Source organism: Lagenorhynchus albirostris, chromosome 3 (assembly GCF_949774975.1).
Source record: "Lagenorhynchus albirostris chromosome 3, mLagAlb1.1, whole genome shotgun sequence".
Taxonomy (NCBI): Eukaryota; Metazoa; Chordata; class Mammalia; order Artiodactyla; family Delphinidae; genus Lagenorhynchus; species Lagenorhynchus albirostris.
The window spans coordinates 76,274,189-76,289,957 of NC_083097.1; the positions used below are offsets into that span (position 1 = coordinate 76,274,189).

Below are 15,769 nucleotides of genomic sequence, written 5' to 3' on the forward strand. Positions count from 1 at the left end.
GGTTAATATTTATAACATTAGTTATAACTAATCATTACTTTACAACTCGTCAAGCAATGATAAGTTAATGTAACTGAGTAAATACAACCAATCTGCCTCCACTTTCGGGCTACTCCTCGGTAACCTAGGATTACTGACGATGGCAAAATTAGATTCTACTTCGGCTTAAGTGATAAGAGTGCTGCTATTTTCGATGCATAGTGTACTCATCTTATTTCCTATGTGATGGCCTCATTCTTAAATTAATAATTATGATTAACATGTATCATCTTCTTTATGCCCCACTATAATCATACCATCAATGTGAGAGCAAGGAACGTGTCTTAATCTAGATTCCTGGTGCTCGGCACAGTCTGGGGGACAAAGAAAGTGTCTTAAGAATTTTTCTGCTGGGGGCTTCCCTGGCAGTCCAGGTCCAGTGGTTAGGACTCCGTGCTTCCACTGCAGGGGGTACGGGTTCTATCCCTGGTTGGGGAACTAAAATCCCTCATTCTGCATGGCGTGGCCAAAAAGAAAAAAGAATTTTTCTGCTGAAGAGTTGTTGTTGAATGAGATAGTGAGGGAAGATGCTAAGTATTATTTCCACCAGGTAAGTGACAAAGACATACTTGAGAAAGTCTGGCTAGCACAAAGACTCACAACCATAAATGACAGAACAGTGACTAGAACCCAGATCTGTTGACATTTTCTGTTACACAGGCCCAGTTTCATAAAAAGGTGTAGTGATATTACAACAGTTCAAAAGTTACCTGTTTAATTCCAATTGTGTGAGATCCAGAAAGGCTGAGCCCATAAAGTCATCCTGTAGTCCAAAGTCATAGTCAAATACCTATGAAGCCAAAGACACAGACATTATTATAAACAATTCCAATACAAGCTTTAAGTGAAAAACGTCTTCATTATAAAATACTGGTTGTCTATGTCACCAAAATCAATAAAATTTCCTAAGATTTATTTTTAAAATTTTATTTGTTTTTGTGTTTTGAAATACTAAGGTCTCACAAAACATTCAAAGGAAATTACACTTAATTTTATAATTAAAATTACTGATTTGTATAAAGTAGAACATCAAAGGTGATAACAAAATCAAATAAATTATAGTGAATCCTCAAAAATGTGGGAACCACAGGCTTATAATATTTTCCTCTCATTATAGATGGTCTATTAGCATTACTGAAAGGCAGAGTGAGTTGGTATGAAATTCAAAAAATATGTCTTCCATACTGGACTGTAGGTGATGAAGATATGACTCCAATTTCTTGTATTTTTCAGGTCATCAAAGATATATTCTCTGATATTATAGGACAATGCCATTTTAAACATACAAATAAATAAACATTAAGCTATTATGATTAAAGTACTTCATAAAGTTATTTTAAGGTTAAATTTTTATTATCACAAGCAATGATTAGGGCATAATGTGACGTTATAACAACAACAAAACAGAAAGAAAAAGAAAAGAATGTATTTCTTTCTTCTGTCAAAACTATTTATCTTCTTTGCGCCCTTCATGGTTTGTATTCATACTATGATGAACAGGACAGGCAATGTGCTTGACCTGCTGGACGCTACACTGAACAGCTGGGAGAGTACATAAAAACCCAAATAGATATATACAGTTCAGTGAGGAGCACCATGGAGACAGAAGTGTAAGGCAATGTGTTGGGAGCTGATATTTTATTTTATTTTATTTTATTTATTTTTTGCGCAGGCTCAGCGGCCATGGCTCACGGGCCCAGCCGCTCCGCGGCATGTGGGATCTTCCCGGACTGGGGCACGAACCTGTGTCTCCTGCATCAGCAGGCGGACTCTCAACCACTGCACCACCAGGGAAGCCCAATTTTTTAAAATTAATTAAAAAAAAAATTTTTATTCAGGTATAGTTGATGTACAATATTATATAAGTTTTAGGTGTACAACACAGTGATTCACAATTTTTAAAGGTTATACTCCATTTATAGTTATTATAAAAATTGGCTATATTCCCTGTGCTGTACAATATATCCTGTAGCTGATTTATTTTATACATAGTATTTTGTACCTCTTAATCCCCTACTCCTATCTTGCCCCTCCCCCCTTCCCTTTCCCCACTGGTAATCACTAGTTTGTTCTCTATATCTATGAGTCTGTTTCTTTCTTGTTATATTTATTAGTTTGTTGTATTTTTTAGATTCCACATATAAGTGACATCATACAGAATTTGTCCTTCTCTGTCTGACTTATTTCACTTAGCGTAATACCCTCTAAGTCCATCTGGTTGTTGCAAGTGGCAAAACTTCATTCTTTTTTATGGCTGAGTAATATTCCATCACACACACATACACACACACATACACACACACGAACACCATATCTTCTTTATCCAACCATCTCCTGATGGACACTTAGGTTGTTTCCATACCTTGGCAATTATAAATAATGCTGCCACGAACACTGGGGTACATGTGTCTTTTCTAATTAGTGTTTCCATTTTCTTTGGATATACATCCAGGAGTGGACATACATCCATTTTAATGGTACAGTTCAATGAGTTTTGACAAATGTCTATGGCTATGCAACCACTGACACAGTCAAGGTGGAAGACAATGCCGTAACTCCCAAAGTTCCCTCATGATCCTTTTTGACATTCTTCTTCCTCACCTGCTCTGCCCTTGGCAAACACCGATCTGCTTTCTGTTTCATAGATTTGCTTTGTTTTTCTATAATTTCATATAACAAACTACTGGTTACCAAGGGGGGAAAGGGAGGGTGGAATGAATGGGAGATTGGGATTGACATATATGTACCACAATGTATAAAATAGATAACTAGTGAGACCCTACTGTATAGCACAGGGAACTCTACTCAATGCTCTGTGGTGACCTAAATGGGAAAGAAATCTAAAAAAAAAGTGGATATACGTATACATGTAACTGATTCACTTTGCTGCACGGCAGAAACTAACACAACATTGTAAAGCAACTCTACTCCAACAAAAACTAATTTAAAAAAGTAAAAAAAACCCATGATGCTGAGTGATATAAGCATTCAATGAGAATATACATTTGGAGCTGATATTTTAAATTGGGAGTCCAGGAAGGCCTCTCAGAGGAAGTGTGATTTTGTAGAGACTACAATGATGAGAACGATTAAGCCATTAGAGTGACACTGGAATGGGAAGAGCGCACCAGGTGGAGGAAACAGCAAGTGATTAGCATGTTCAAGGATCAGCCAGCAGCCAGTGTGGCTGAAGCAGACTGAGAAAGATGGAGAGAGGAAGGAAGTTGGAGGGAGAGCTCAGAGCTAGATCAGATGGGGTCATTTCCAAAGAACTCTAAGTGAATGGGAGTTGGCTAATTTCCATCCATTTAAACATTTTCTTGCTCATTTATTTCCTTGGTCAACACTGATTAAATGCTTATTATGTGCCAGACACTGTGCTAGGTATTGAGTAAACTGTGGTGAGGAAATCTCACATTGTCAATGCTTATAGTTTAGTGAGGGAGGCAGATGTTAAACAAGGAAGTGCACAGGTGATAGAATTACAAACTTAGATGACTGTTGTAAAGAAAAGAACAGGGTACAAAAAGAAAAAAATTACATTGGAGATCAGGGAAAGCTTTTAAGATTGATAAAAGGGTTAATAGATGGAGTTTAGAGTTGTGTTTCTGACCTTTTCAAATAGAAAATCATTGTATTGCTCACTGGAGTAAATGAGCATAAACAGGTAAGTCTGCTCTTGAAAGGATGACCCAGACCACTGGACTCTCCAGGAGGTGAGAATGCACTGGGCTGAGAGAACCCGTAGCTCAGCATCCCTCTGCCCAATCCTTGACACAACAGTTAAAAAGCTCCAAGCTGGGGCTTCCCTGGTGGCGCAGTGGTTGGGGGTCTGCCTGCCAATGCAGGGGACACAGGTTCGTGCCCTGGTCCGGGAAGATCCCACATGCCACAGAGCGGCTGGGCCTGTGAGCCATGGTCGCTGAGCCTGCGCGTCCGGAGCCTGTGCTCCGCAACGGGAGAGGCCACAACAGTGAGAGGCCCGCGTACCGCAAAAAAAAAAAAAAGCTGAGGGAGTAGCATGTACAGAAGCCTTGTATCAGTTACTGTTTTCTTTTCTCTAGTACAGGTGTACTGCAATTTAAACAAACTTAATATGTAAAAAGTTGATATTAAAAAAAAAATAAATCCCTCGCTTTACAAAGGGATTCTTAAATTAGAAGAGTCACAAGGGATTTATTTAAGTTATAAGCTCCTCTAATGCCTTTTAAATTATTCAATTTATAGTCATTTGATTTACTTACAACCTTTCAGGAGTACATTTGTTGTAGAAAGCACAGCACTCCCGCAGTAAATATTCTCCTTGATCAATTACACTTCTGAACTTTAGTCATCTGCTCAGTGGCATATCTTATACAACTGACACCTTGGTATTTGCAAGTGGCTGCAGTAGTGTATTTTACAACATAAAATTTACACCAAAATTAGAGAAATTTCTCTTGTGCAATCTCTTCTGATTGTATCAGCCTTAAGGATTAAAATCTTGGGGTGACTACAGTGACATACAATCCATGAGAACACCTGGGATTCACCTACACATATGAAGTGGAAGGCTGTGAATCCAGTGAATTGATCGGCATAGACAGCCCAAATGGGCGAGTCAACATTCAAACTCTGTTTATTCTCATGGGGAGACTCTTTTCTACCGTCCTAATGCTAGATGTTTACAATAGTTCTCAATTCCTATTACTCAGCAAAGGCATAAACACAGGGAAGAATGGAAACACCAGAATCCATTCCTTAATGAAATCGTTTGCTATGCAGTTTGGTTCCAAGCTCTATAAACTATTTGTCAGAGGGAGCATTACTCTAGGTGAAGTGTCAGAAAATATAGAACATAGAAGAGTGATGAAATAGGAGAGGCACTCCCACTGCAATAAGAAGCAGAGTTAATGACGATTAATGTTTACTCAACATTTACCATATATAAGGCACTGTGTTAAACATATCATATAGATTTTTAAATTTCATTCTTATACAACTCAGTGAACAAAGTATTGTTTCCATTTGTCAGATAAGGAATCCAAAGCTTAAAATATTTATGTTACTTGCCCCTAAATGCCCGGGCTAAGAAGAGGTCAGATTCAAATTTTGTAATGGATTTCAGACACAGAGCATATTTAAAGTGATGTACAGTCAGGGTTGAGGGTCGTTGGTATATAAAATTCTTTTTAGGACCCTTAGAACCTACTGAGAAATAATTTTGGACAAGACAGTTATATGGTCCTTAGCTTGACCCATGCTTTAAGTACCTTTTCAATTTTAAATCTTAAGCTTGGATAGATGTGAGTTATTTAAGGAACTATCAAGTTTGTTAAAATGACAATCTTAGAATCAGTACTATGGCTCCAAACAGAATAGTTTTTCTAGTTATCAAAATCTTTCTATTATTTAGAAGAGCACTTTCAATTTAGCTCTTGTAGCTCATGATTAGGCCAAACAAGCAACAATTTACATTTCTCCTTTTAGATTACTTCTACCTCTTTCCACTGTAATTCTGGGTGCTCATCATGTACCTGGAATAATAGTGTCAGTGAAATTACAATGGAGAATCTGAATTTAATTCAACTGCAATGGATGCTGAATTTACTCTATTATTTAAGATGTGTGCTGGAGCATCTCTGTGGACACAGAGCAGGCTCCAGCGGCTCTTATCTCAATTAGAAGCACTGCATTTAACTCCCAGATTCTACTGCTACCCTACGATAAATATGTTTCAAGCCCATCCCTGCAGCCTTGTTTTTATACCTGCCCTTACTGTGAAGTCATTCATAACTGAAGGAATATTCTCTTTTTATCAAAATTAAAAGCTACATGAATTCCAACCAATTGGAAAGTGTATTTATTTATTTTGTGTAGTATTTAAAAATGACTCTACCAAGATTTTTCAAAATTTGTTTTTACTAGAAATGTTACAAGTACTGTAACTTCAGTGTGATTTTATAACCTTAGCTTAGAACTGAATTTTGTTTCCCTTGGTAATCTTTACACTGATAGAAATCAGATTACAGTGTGCACGTGGACTTCTTTTTCATTGAACCATAGAGAGGAGGGTTGAAGACAATATTTTCTAATCATCTAGTTCATGGATGCATTTTCATATTACCTGTCACTATAGAATCAGTTAGTCCCTAAGAAATCTTTCAGGCAAGATTAATTTCCTATCACAGAGGATATGGGCAACATATAAAAGTCAATCACACAGAGCTATGTAGAGACGATGAAAATAATGCAATCTTCATGAAATTCTAGTAATTTAAAATATCATTTCCACCAATGTATATTATTTAGGTCTTTGTGTGTCCCACATTAGGCAAAAAGTAGATAACACAAAACATGGGAAAAGTAAAGGTGAAAGTCAGAAAATTTTTTTCAAAAGAAGCCCTATGCATGGTCCAGAAAATGAAAATCAAATGAAAAAGATCAAAGCATATTAAAAAGTATAACGCATTCATAAAAATAAAGTCTTGTTATTTTATGTTTGTACTAGTATTTGAGAGGCCAGTATGATTTCTGTTTAACTTATATTTTATTATGTAGAAATGTAAAAAAAAGTGTCAAATCTTTTACAATTCACTATGTATCTTCTTCTGTAAGGTGGAAGTTAAGTTGTGGCTACATAATGTTGTACTTTGGAAACTCAAAGTGGTAAAAAACAAAAACCACCCTTGGGTTTTCTCTCCTAACTTCTTTGTTCCCAGTGTGACATTAACCAGGCCTTTGGTCTATAGGCAGTGTTACAGTCTCCGTTTTCAGTATGTAAGTGTATCTATTCTTGCTCTCTTAAACCAAAACAAAAATTTCTGCCACCATTTTTTTCTGTGTACTTCAGATTTTTGTTTGCTTTTGAGCCTATTATGATATTCCTTTTGAAATACACATTTGACATCTGGATTTCTGCACAGATGAATGTCATTCTTGAACACAAAAGAATAGCAGAGGGACCCAGCCATTACCTAATGTAACACTGGAACATTCATTTGTAACCGCTTTAAAGACTGGAAATCCACATGCTTCCGTCATAGAGTAATATCCCATTAAAGAAACAGATTCACAGCAAACGCAATTAGAAATTAATCCTTTTCTTCCATAATTTTTCTCTTAAGGGACATTATATGAGATCCCAATGGTCCAGTGCTATCCTTATTAACCCTGCTTTCCTTTCCTATCCATTTCCTTCATGGTTGCAGCTGCTCTAACTTATTTCTTCTAAACCTCCCTAGGAATAAGCTTCCTTAATCCTACTTGTCTTTTAAAAAATTCCTTTTTTCCCCTTATCTCAGTTCTTTATTATGAAGGTATTTCCTTTTTTCTCATGTAGACATTTCTTTCCCTCTACTCTCACATCAATAATTCTTGGGTCATGATTTTTTTTTTTTTGCGATACGCGGGCCTCTCACTGTTGTGGCCTCTTCCATTGCGGAGCACAGGCTCCAGACGCGCAGGCTCAGCGGCCATGGCTCATGGGCCCAGCCGCTCCGTGGCATGTGGGATCTTCCCGGACCGGGGCATGAACCCGTGTCCCCTGCATCGGCAGGCGGACTCTCAACCACTGCGCCACCAGGGAAGCCCGGGTCATGATTTTTGAACACTAAAAGATAGCTCACTAATTCTATTTAACTGATTTCCTTTAGCCATTGTCCATTTGAGACAATTTCTTAAGCAAATACAGGTCTATGCTCCCCATAATGACTTCTAGAAACTTATCAACTACATACTTGTAGTTCTCTTTTTCATCGATTTGATAAATGGCCCTGCTATGATTTTAGTAACATCTTGATTACTTTTTCCTTTCTGTGGAAAACAGAAACAACTGGAAGCAATGCAAATGAAGATTTGAGGGGAAGAAGGATGCCCAGAGATTGCTGAAAGAGTGATCAAGTGATCTTTGGGGCTCACGTGCCAGTTGTGACAATTTAGAGAGAAGGATGGGGCATGTGATGTGGTACAAGCAGAAAAAGGTTTGGTCACTGCATGGATAGTCAGAACATAAGAGTCAAAAGAATATAAGTACCTAGCGATATGAATTAAAGGGAAGTCAGGTTTGAAAGTAAAATAAGGAATTAAGGTTAACTCCATAAATTCTTCTTTTTCTAACTACATCAAATGAAAGGAAATACTTTTTTTTCCCCCCATCTTTGGTAATGTAATAGAGACAGGAGTTTTCCTTCCTCTGTTATGTTTACCCTCCTCACCTTCCAAGTAAAGCATTTTGTTTGCAACCAGGGATGGTAGATCCCTGATATAATTCTTTCTAAAATATTTATTTATGTATGGCTGCGTTGGGTCTTCGTTGCTGTGCGTGGGCTTTTCTCTAGTTGCAGCGAGCAGGGGCTACTCTTCATTGTGTTGCGCGGGCTTCTCATTGTGGTGGCTTCTCTTGTTGCAGAGCACAGGCTCTAGACGCATGGACTTCTGTAGTTGTGGCATGCAGGCTCAGTAGTTGTGGCTTGTGGGCTCTAGAGCACAGGCTCAGTAGCTGTGGCACACAGGCTTAGTTGCTCCGCGGCATGTGGGATCTTCCTGGACCAGGGCTCAAACCCATGTCCCCTTCATTGGCAGGTGGATTCTTAACCGCTCTGCCACCAGGGAAGTCTCCCCTGCTATAATTTTTAAACAGAAAAGGTGTGTTCTGTGTAAGCTCTTCCTGCTAGATTATATGGAGTCTTGTTTTTATACATTCCCAAAGTGCACTAAATCAGTTAACTGCACCAAGCAGGAGGAGATAGACTTCATAATTCTCCTAACTATAACTGGCAATAGAACTGTCCAGAAGAAAGATGCTCCCACCAGCTCCCCCTCCCCTATAGCTCATTTCTATCACATCACCAACAGATTAGAATTGCGCATAGCAGAATATACCTCTGGTGAAAAATCTCATCAGACAGACAGACATTATAAAAAACCATTAAACAGGGATTTCTATATCAGATTACATTAGGAAAAAACAAATAAATGGTTCACCTTTATGTACAATGGTTCCTTAAGATGTTCAACGAGAAGGCAAGCTTTCTCCTCCCACACAGGATTGAGGCTCTTGTGTATTATTTTACTTCTAAAAACTTCTTTTCCTCCAATTTTAAACTTCACGTATGGATCACTTGTCCCTGTTAAAGAGATACAAATTGATCCATGTTAATCGTGTTTTTCTACAGAAGCAAGAGAATAGCTCATCTAAATATTAGAAAGTATTTAAAGGAATAAAATTTAAGTAAACCTTATCACATGAGAAAAATAAGGATTAAGTGCCTTTTCCTAAATTTTCCCTTAAATATTCAAGTGACAGTAAATAATAATAAAATTATTATTATTATATCTTCTGATCTTAATACTGTAACCCTGTTCTGGTATTTTAAAACTCTACTGCATGCTGCATTTATAAATTTAATTCATGTTGTAAATGATAGAGATTAATCTGACGTTTCATCTGGTCAACTATAAAAAAGATGATCCATGATTTTGGCTGATTTATCAAGTTTTAGACATATATGCTGCTAAAAATTTACACTAGTTTAATGGGTTTTGGAAAAGGTGAGTCTTAAATTGAGCTTCAGTTTTATCCTTGGTCCCATATTTTCTTCACAGGTATCAATTGTATCCTTGGTCCCGTATTTTGTTCACAGGTTTCAATTTTAGAATGCTAGGGAAGGATGCCTCAGAGGAAGGCATCAGGAGGAGGGGCACAAATGATTGTTGAACAACCTGGGTACTTCATGTTATCCATTAATACCTCCTAAGCTCCCTATGAAGATAAAGGAAATAAGAGCAATCAAATCAGTTGCTCTTGGGTACACAGCCAGCAAGAGATGGAGTGACGGTTCCAACCAAGGCTGTGTGGCTCTACCGCCTGTGCTTTGTTTTTTTTTTTCCCTGCAACTTCAAGAGGGAAGGGCCTCTATATACATTCATTTATGTTATACCATTTCCATTTTGACTGATGAATAACATCAGTCTTGGCCTCATAACTCTATGCTGTTATTAAGGATTCCTAAAAAGCTGAATCAGGAACATCCCCAAGGAAACCACTCCAGTGCGTGACAATCTTCAACCTCAGAAAATAATTCTTTACACATGACCTGACTCCCTTAGAATAAAATTGTAATTCTTCCTGTTTTGTCCAACCTGAAACTATAGTTGATAACTATGGTCTACACGATTTAAAGAAAAATATGAGTGGGGCTCAGAAAATTGTAAAGCACCATGTAAATGTTAGGTATTAAAATTATGAGGCTGATATACTTAAACTCACTACCTATATTCCTCCTCAATACTCCACTCACCTCCATGACACATAAATATCTACGCTAAATATAAGGATTGCCTTATAGGATATGGATTTTCTTATTTAATCATTTGGGGGCTCTCTCAAAACTCTCCACATTCCCCTAGTAAATTGAAGACCTTGTTTTTGTATGACTAGACCTGGGTCTAATAAAATAACGACTTTCCATTTTGTGAAACTCCCATTTTGACAGCTTGATTTTATAACAAGACAAACTTTACAAAATGTTTATAAATGTAAATGTAGGCTTAATACTAAACTGTTACAATGCATTCTTTAAGGGAGTCAATGGAACCAAAATGTTTAACAGTTAAAATGGCTATTTTTTAAGGCCCTGATCCCCAGCTACAGGCTGAGCACCCCGGGAAGTGGAAGTGTTATAGCACGTAATTTGAGAGATATTAACATCCATGTACCCGTCTGAATTTCCTCAGTCATGCAGTTTTGTCTCTGATTTTTAAAATCACCTATGCAGCTACTACCAGCTGCTAAAATACAATATGCTCCATAAGATCAGAGCCATTTGTATCACTGTGTTTTAAACCTCCAGCACTTAGTACAGAATTAGACATATTGTTCCTCAATAAACATTTGGTGAATAATTGAATGACTTAACGATGTGGGTGGTAGACCTCTCTTCTTGCTGACTTTTCTCACCTCCACTTGGATACATAATAGACATGCCAGTGTTAACATAGGCCTCGATCCTCCCTCAGGCTTTGTCAGGTTGTTAAAGGCTCCATTATTTGACAGTTCCTCAAGCAAGATGCAGGAAAATTACTTTCCATACCTCCTTCTCCATCCAGGACACCACCAAGTCTGATTAATTCTCCTCCACTTTAGTTCAGCTACCATGATTTCTGTGCTGTGCAACTACAATGATAGCCTCCTAACTGGGCTCTCCACGCTTCCGTGTCCTCCCCCATTAATTCTCTATATGACAGCCAGACGGACCTTTTAAACCTGCAAATTTAATCTTCCCCCTTCTTTGCTTAACACCTCTCAACACCTTTCAACTACACCTATAATAAAATCCAAAACCTCTAACATGGTATACAGAACTTGCTGTTTCTCCACCTTCATTTTTGGCCCCTACTCTCTTCCAGCTTTCCTGTTACTAGAAGTTCTCCTCTGTTTCTTCCAGTCTTCACATATTCCAGCCAGGCTCTCTGCTTGAAAAGTCCCTCCTTCCCACTCTCTTCCCCTTTTGCCTGGCTGACACTTCTTATCTTCCAGGCCTTAGTTTAAATATAATTTGCTCAGGAATGCCTTCCTCAACCATCCCAATCTGAATTAGCTCTCTTTGTCACTTTCTCCTGACATTTGCTCTTCTGCTTAGTAGCACTAATCATTATGCTACTTATAGGTTAATTTGTATGTCTACCAGTTTGCTGTAGGAATTTTCCCGTTGGCTATAACCCCCGCGAGGGCAGGACTCTGCCCCAGCACGTGGCACAGTGTCTGGGGCAGAGCCTGTACTCAGTAAGGATTTGTTCAATGGATGAGTAAATGAATGACCTTACAGTTCACAGTGTACACAGTACTATTAAATACATCCTCAAAGTGACTCTGTGAAGTTGGTGAAAGCATATATTGTCAACCTATATTGCAGGTGAGAAACAACCTGAGATTCAGTGTGACTTGCACCAAATCACTTAAGAAGCTAACAAGTAACAGGATGAAAGGCAAATTTACACTTCAGATGCCAAGTCCAGGGTTCCTTCTATGCAGCTTTTTAGGAAACATGGACATCCATATTTTCCTTTTTTAACTCTAAAACACCATCACAGAAGTATTATGTAAAGACGTTGAACAATCATTTAGACACTACAAATCGTGCCAATAACGACAAGTAACTTATTTCTCACTTAAAAAACTCTCACACTTATTACCTGTCTTAATCACCCTAAGGCCTCTGTGAGTCTCCCTACTGCCTCCGTTTTACAGATGAGACAAGTAGGAAAGGTCAAGTGGTTTGCTCCAGGTCAGACTAGAACTCAAATCTGGAGCCTAGTCCAGTTAATTCTCTCTCTGGCACATCATCACAAACCGTTCACCCCCTGCAAGGTATAACAATCTTGTATCTCTTTGGTCCAAAAAAGGTATGAATAAGCCTTTTACAAGAAAAGTGACTTCAAGGAAGTTGGACTGTGTTTCTTAACAGTTATTGATATTAGTATCTCACACTATTTAATTTAGCTATTATGCAAACAACTGACATAACTTATGATTTAGCACAGAAGCCTATACACTCAAATGTAAATCTTTTTTGGAAGCAATCTGTTTCTTGCTCCTTATCAGAAACATTTTCCTCAACCACTGTCTATGCTAACTGTCAAAATCCTCTTAGAATTAGGGACAACTCGTTCCTAGAATCCTGCTGGGTGATCCACTAGGTCTTGATGGCAGAACTTAAATTACAAAAAGGAATCTAGATCACTCTTGTTAACATTTACTGAACACGTACTATGTCAAATATAACATACCACCCAATGAGCCTGTGAGGTGAGTTGTAGTGTTACCTAGGTTACGGGTGAGGAAACCATGTTTCATTTGTTCTGTTGGCATTTATTGAATACCCTCAAGTGGTATTACATACAAATATATAGTGTGGAACAGGTAAGTAAATTCCCCAAAGTCACACAGCTAGGATACTGGAACTTGAAATTAAATATTACATTAGGCCACCTGCAAACAACATTTTTCACGCTTGGTATCGTATCCTTGATGCCGCCTGAGGCAGTAAATATCCAATGGCCTGAAGAAATAACAATCCAGATAACAAGAGTTGGTCTAAGGGTTAAGTTAAGGTTTAGGGACAGAGTTTTGACTCTTCGATAGGCACTAAGACCTCAGGGATTGGTATAAAAAAGAGAGAAAGGCTGTTTTAAGGGACTTTGAAAAGATATTATGATGGTGAAATATATTGTAAATGTGTGGCTTTGGCCACAGGATAACCTGATTGGAGATGGTACATATGTCAGCAAATTTCACAGTCATAAGTACAGGAAAACAGCTCCAGATGCACACACATGGTGAGTCAGTCATCTGACTTTTCCCGCTGTGTTTTGACTCCATAGAATAAAATCTGCTACATTTCTCCCTTTCTAACTATCATTCAGAGGCTTCTGGGTGCTATTATTAAATTTTAATAACTTTTTTAGTAGTCAAAACTCTTTAAGGAATTTCTAATAGTTTACTTATTATTGTAACTGAGGGACCTTTGTGGACTGAGAGTCCTTAATTTAAAGTTCAAGACCTTCAGCTTGTGATTCCAACACAGAACTGGAGACATCATTCTTTTAATTTAGTTTCAGTAAAAGATTTGTACCTAATGCTCTAATCTTTTATGTTGAAAAGTAGTCACTTTATTACCTGGTAATATTAATAGGTATTATTTGTTTTTTAAAAAGAAATTCTGTGGTCAAGCATATTTGGAAAATGCTGATTTAATACAAAATTAAACAGATTAATTTTCTATAGCTTTTTTTTTGTGTTACGTGGGTGTCTCACTGTTGTGGCCTCTTCCGTTGTGGAGCACAGGCTCCGTATGTGCAGGCTCAGCAGCCATGGCTCATAGGCCCAGCTGCTCCACGGCATGTGGGATCTTCCTGGACCAGGGCATGAACCCGTGTCCCCTGCATGGGCAGGCGGACTCTCAACCACTGCGCCACCAGGGAAGCCCATCTATAGCTTTTAAATAAGACAATGTGCACTTTTACTCTCCAAGGGGATATGACAGGTCTTTGACCGTAGAGCCTATTTATCTTGAGTGTATCCTTCAGGACTAATAATCCCTGATCTCTCTTTGGGAAATGCTACCTTATTATATTTCATAGATGAGGAAGTTTCACATGTTTTGGAGGTTCTTTTATTGTAATAGATTTTCCAGTGAATTCAAGTCATTTTATTATAATAAAACTCCAAGTAAATCCAAGCCACTAACTTGTGGTTAGCCTTTAACAAATATATTACACACACACACACACACACACACACACACAAAAGAGATTTAGTTTGTTGGTTCAAAAAACTCAAAAAGTAAATTCAAGTGCCAGTGCTGTTTTGTTGCAATATTGCATTCAACCACAAGATGGCACAAACACTTATCAAATTACTATTGTGAGGCCTGTGGTTCTGCTCTTCAAAGTTAAGGCATTTCTACTGCACCCTTGGCAGTTCTCAGGCATTTTCTAGCAACCTGTGCTTTGCTGTTATTCGCTGGACTGTGACCCTCATTACAATCTTTTTTATGGTGATAATAAAATGTAAACAGGGAAAATAAATATAGAAGAAGACACTAGGAAGTGTTAGCCCTAAAATAAAATACAGATTTATTTTATCATATTCAAGAGCAACCTTTCACACATTCATTTTATCAGATAGCATTAACTTCAGAATTTATTTTAAAACATTATTATTTTATCTTATAATTATAAATTCTGTGCTTTAAAAATTCTAGAGTATTTTAGATCTAGGGAATTTTCATTGTATATATCTGAATCCTAGGATCAAATTGTTTGAAAAAGAGGAATTAGATGGTTTGTATAATGTTTCTTCATGTAGTAAAGAAAAACATGTCCCCAAGCTATGGTTTTTGTTTGTTTATTTGAGTCAGGACATCTGAGCATTTCAACATTTTGTGTGACTATTTAGCCTTTAATGTAATTTAAGTCCAACATAGAACTAAACTTGTCTGAATGGGTCCCCTTTTGTGCAGCAATAAACACAGCACACACAAGATGGCAGTCTTCCTTTCCTTAAAATAGTACGAAAGCTCTTTAAAATGTAAATAGCCATATAGTAATGAATGTCCTGTTTTTCATTTTCAGAATAAATGAGCCTCCTGGTTAACAAGTTTAAATCAGTCTTATCCCAAACCTAGTACATAATGAAACAGAAACAGCTATTCCTGTTTCAGGGGCTTATACTTATTCAATAATGCTAACTCCTAATCAAAAACAATGTGAAATTGAAACTCAGTCGTATGGAGAAAGAGAAGGAGAAGGAGGAAGATGAAAAGAAAGACGAAAAAGACAAAAGAGAAGTGAATATAAATATTAAGTGTGAACAGTTAAAAAGAATTCAAATTTAGGTTGGATCTTCCTGAAGGTATTCAATCCTTCTACAAACATTTAAAGCTAGCTACTTTTGTTGACCAAATACAACAGAGAAAATATCTGTTCTATAACAAGGTCCTTCACACTTGAAAGAGGCCTGTAAAAATAGAGAAGTTCAAAGCACACTCAGAGCAATAGATTATATCTTTATATACATTTATTTTTATTAATGATTTAAAAATCTTCAAAACAGGTACCTTATTTATACATTAAAATTATTCCTTAAACTGTCTTGTTCCTTCTTCATTTTTTGTTTTTTTGAGATTTATAATGCCCTACAGTGGAAACATTACATAGGGTTAAATAACTATATTAAAATTAAAATGCA

The 15,769-nt window shown here is 37.4% G+C and overlaps 1 protein-coding gene across 8 annotated transcripts in view; it reads right to left on the reverse strand.

The window, feature by feature from the left end:
* The window catches only part of MCTP1 (multiple C2 and transmembrane domain containing 1), a 539,066-nt gene that overhangs the window by 256,004 nt on the left and 267,293 nt on the right, over positions 1-15,769 (reverse strand). For all 8 annotated transcript variants that reach the window (XM_060143283.1, XM_060143285.1, XM_060143282.1 and 5 more), the window contains exons 3-4: positions 9,004-9,146; positions 750-829 (exon numbers count right to left, since the gene is read on the reverse strand). In XM_060143283.1, the coding sequence (XP_059999266.1) occupies positions 750-829; positions 9,004-9,146 (223 nt within the window). The remainder of the gene's footprint in view (positions 1-749; positions 830-9,003; positions 9,147-15,769) is intronic.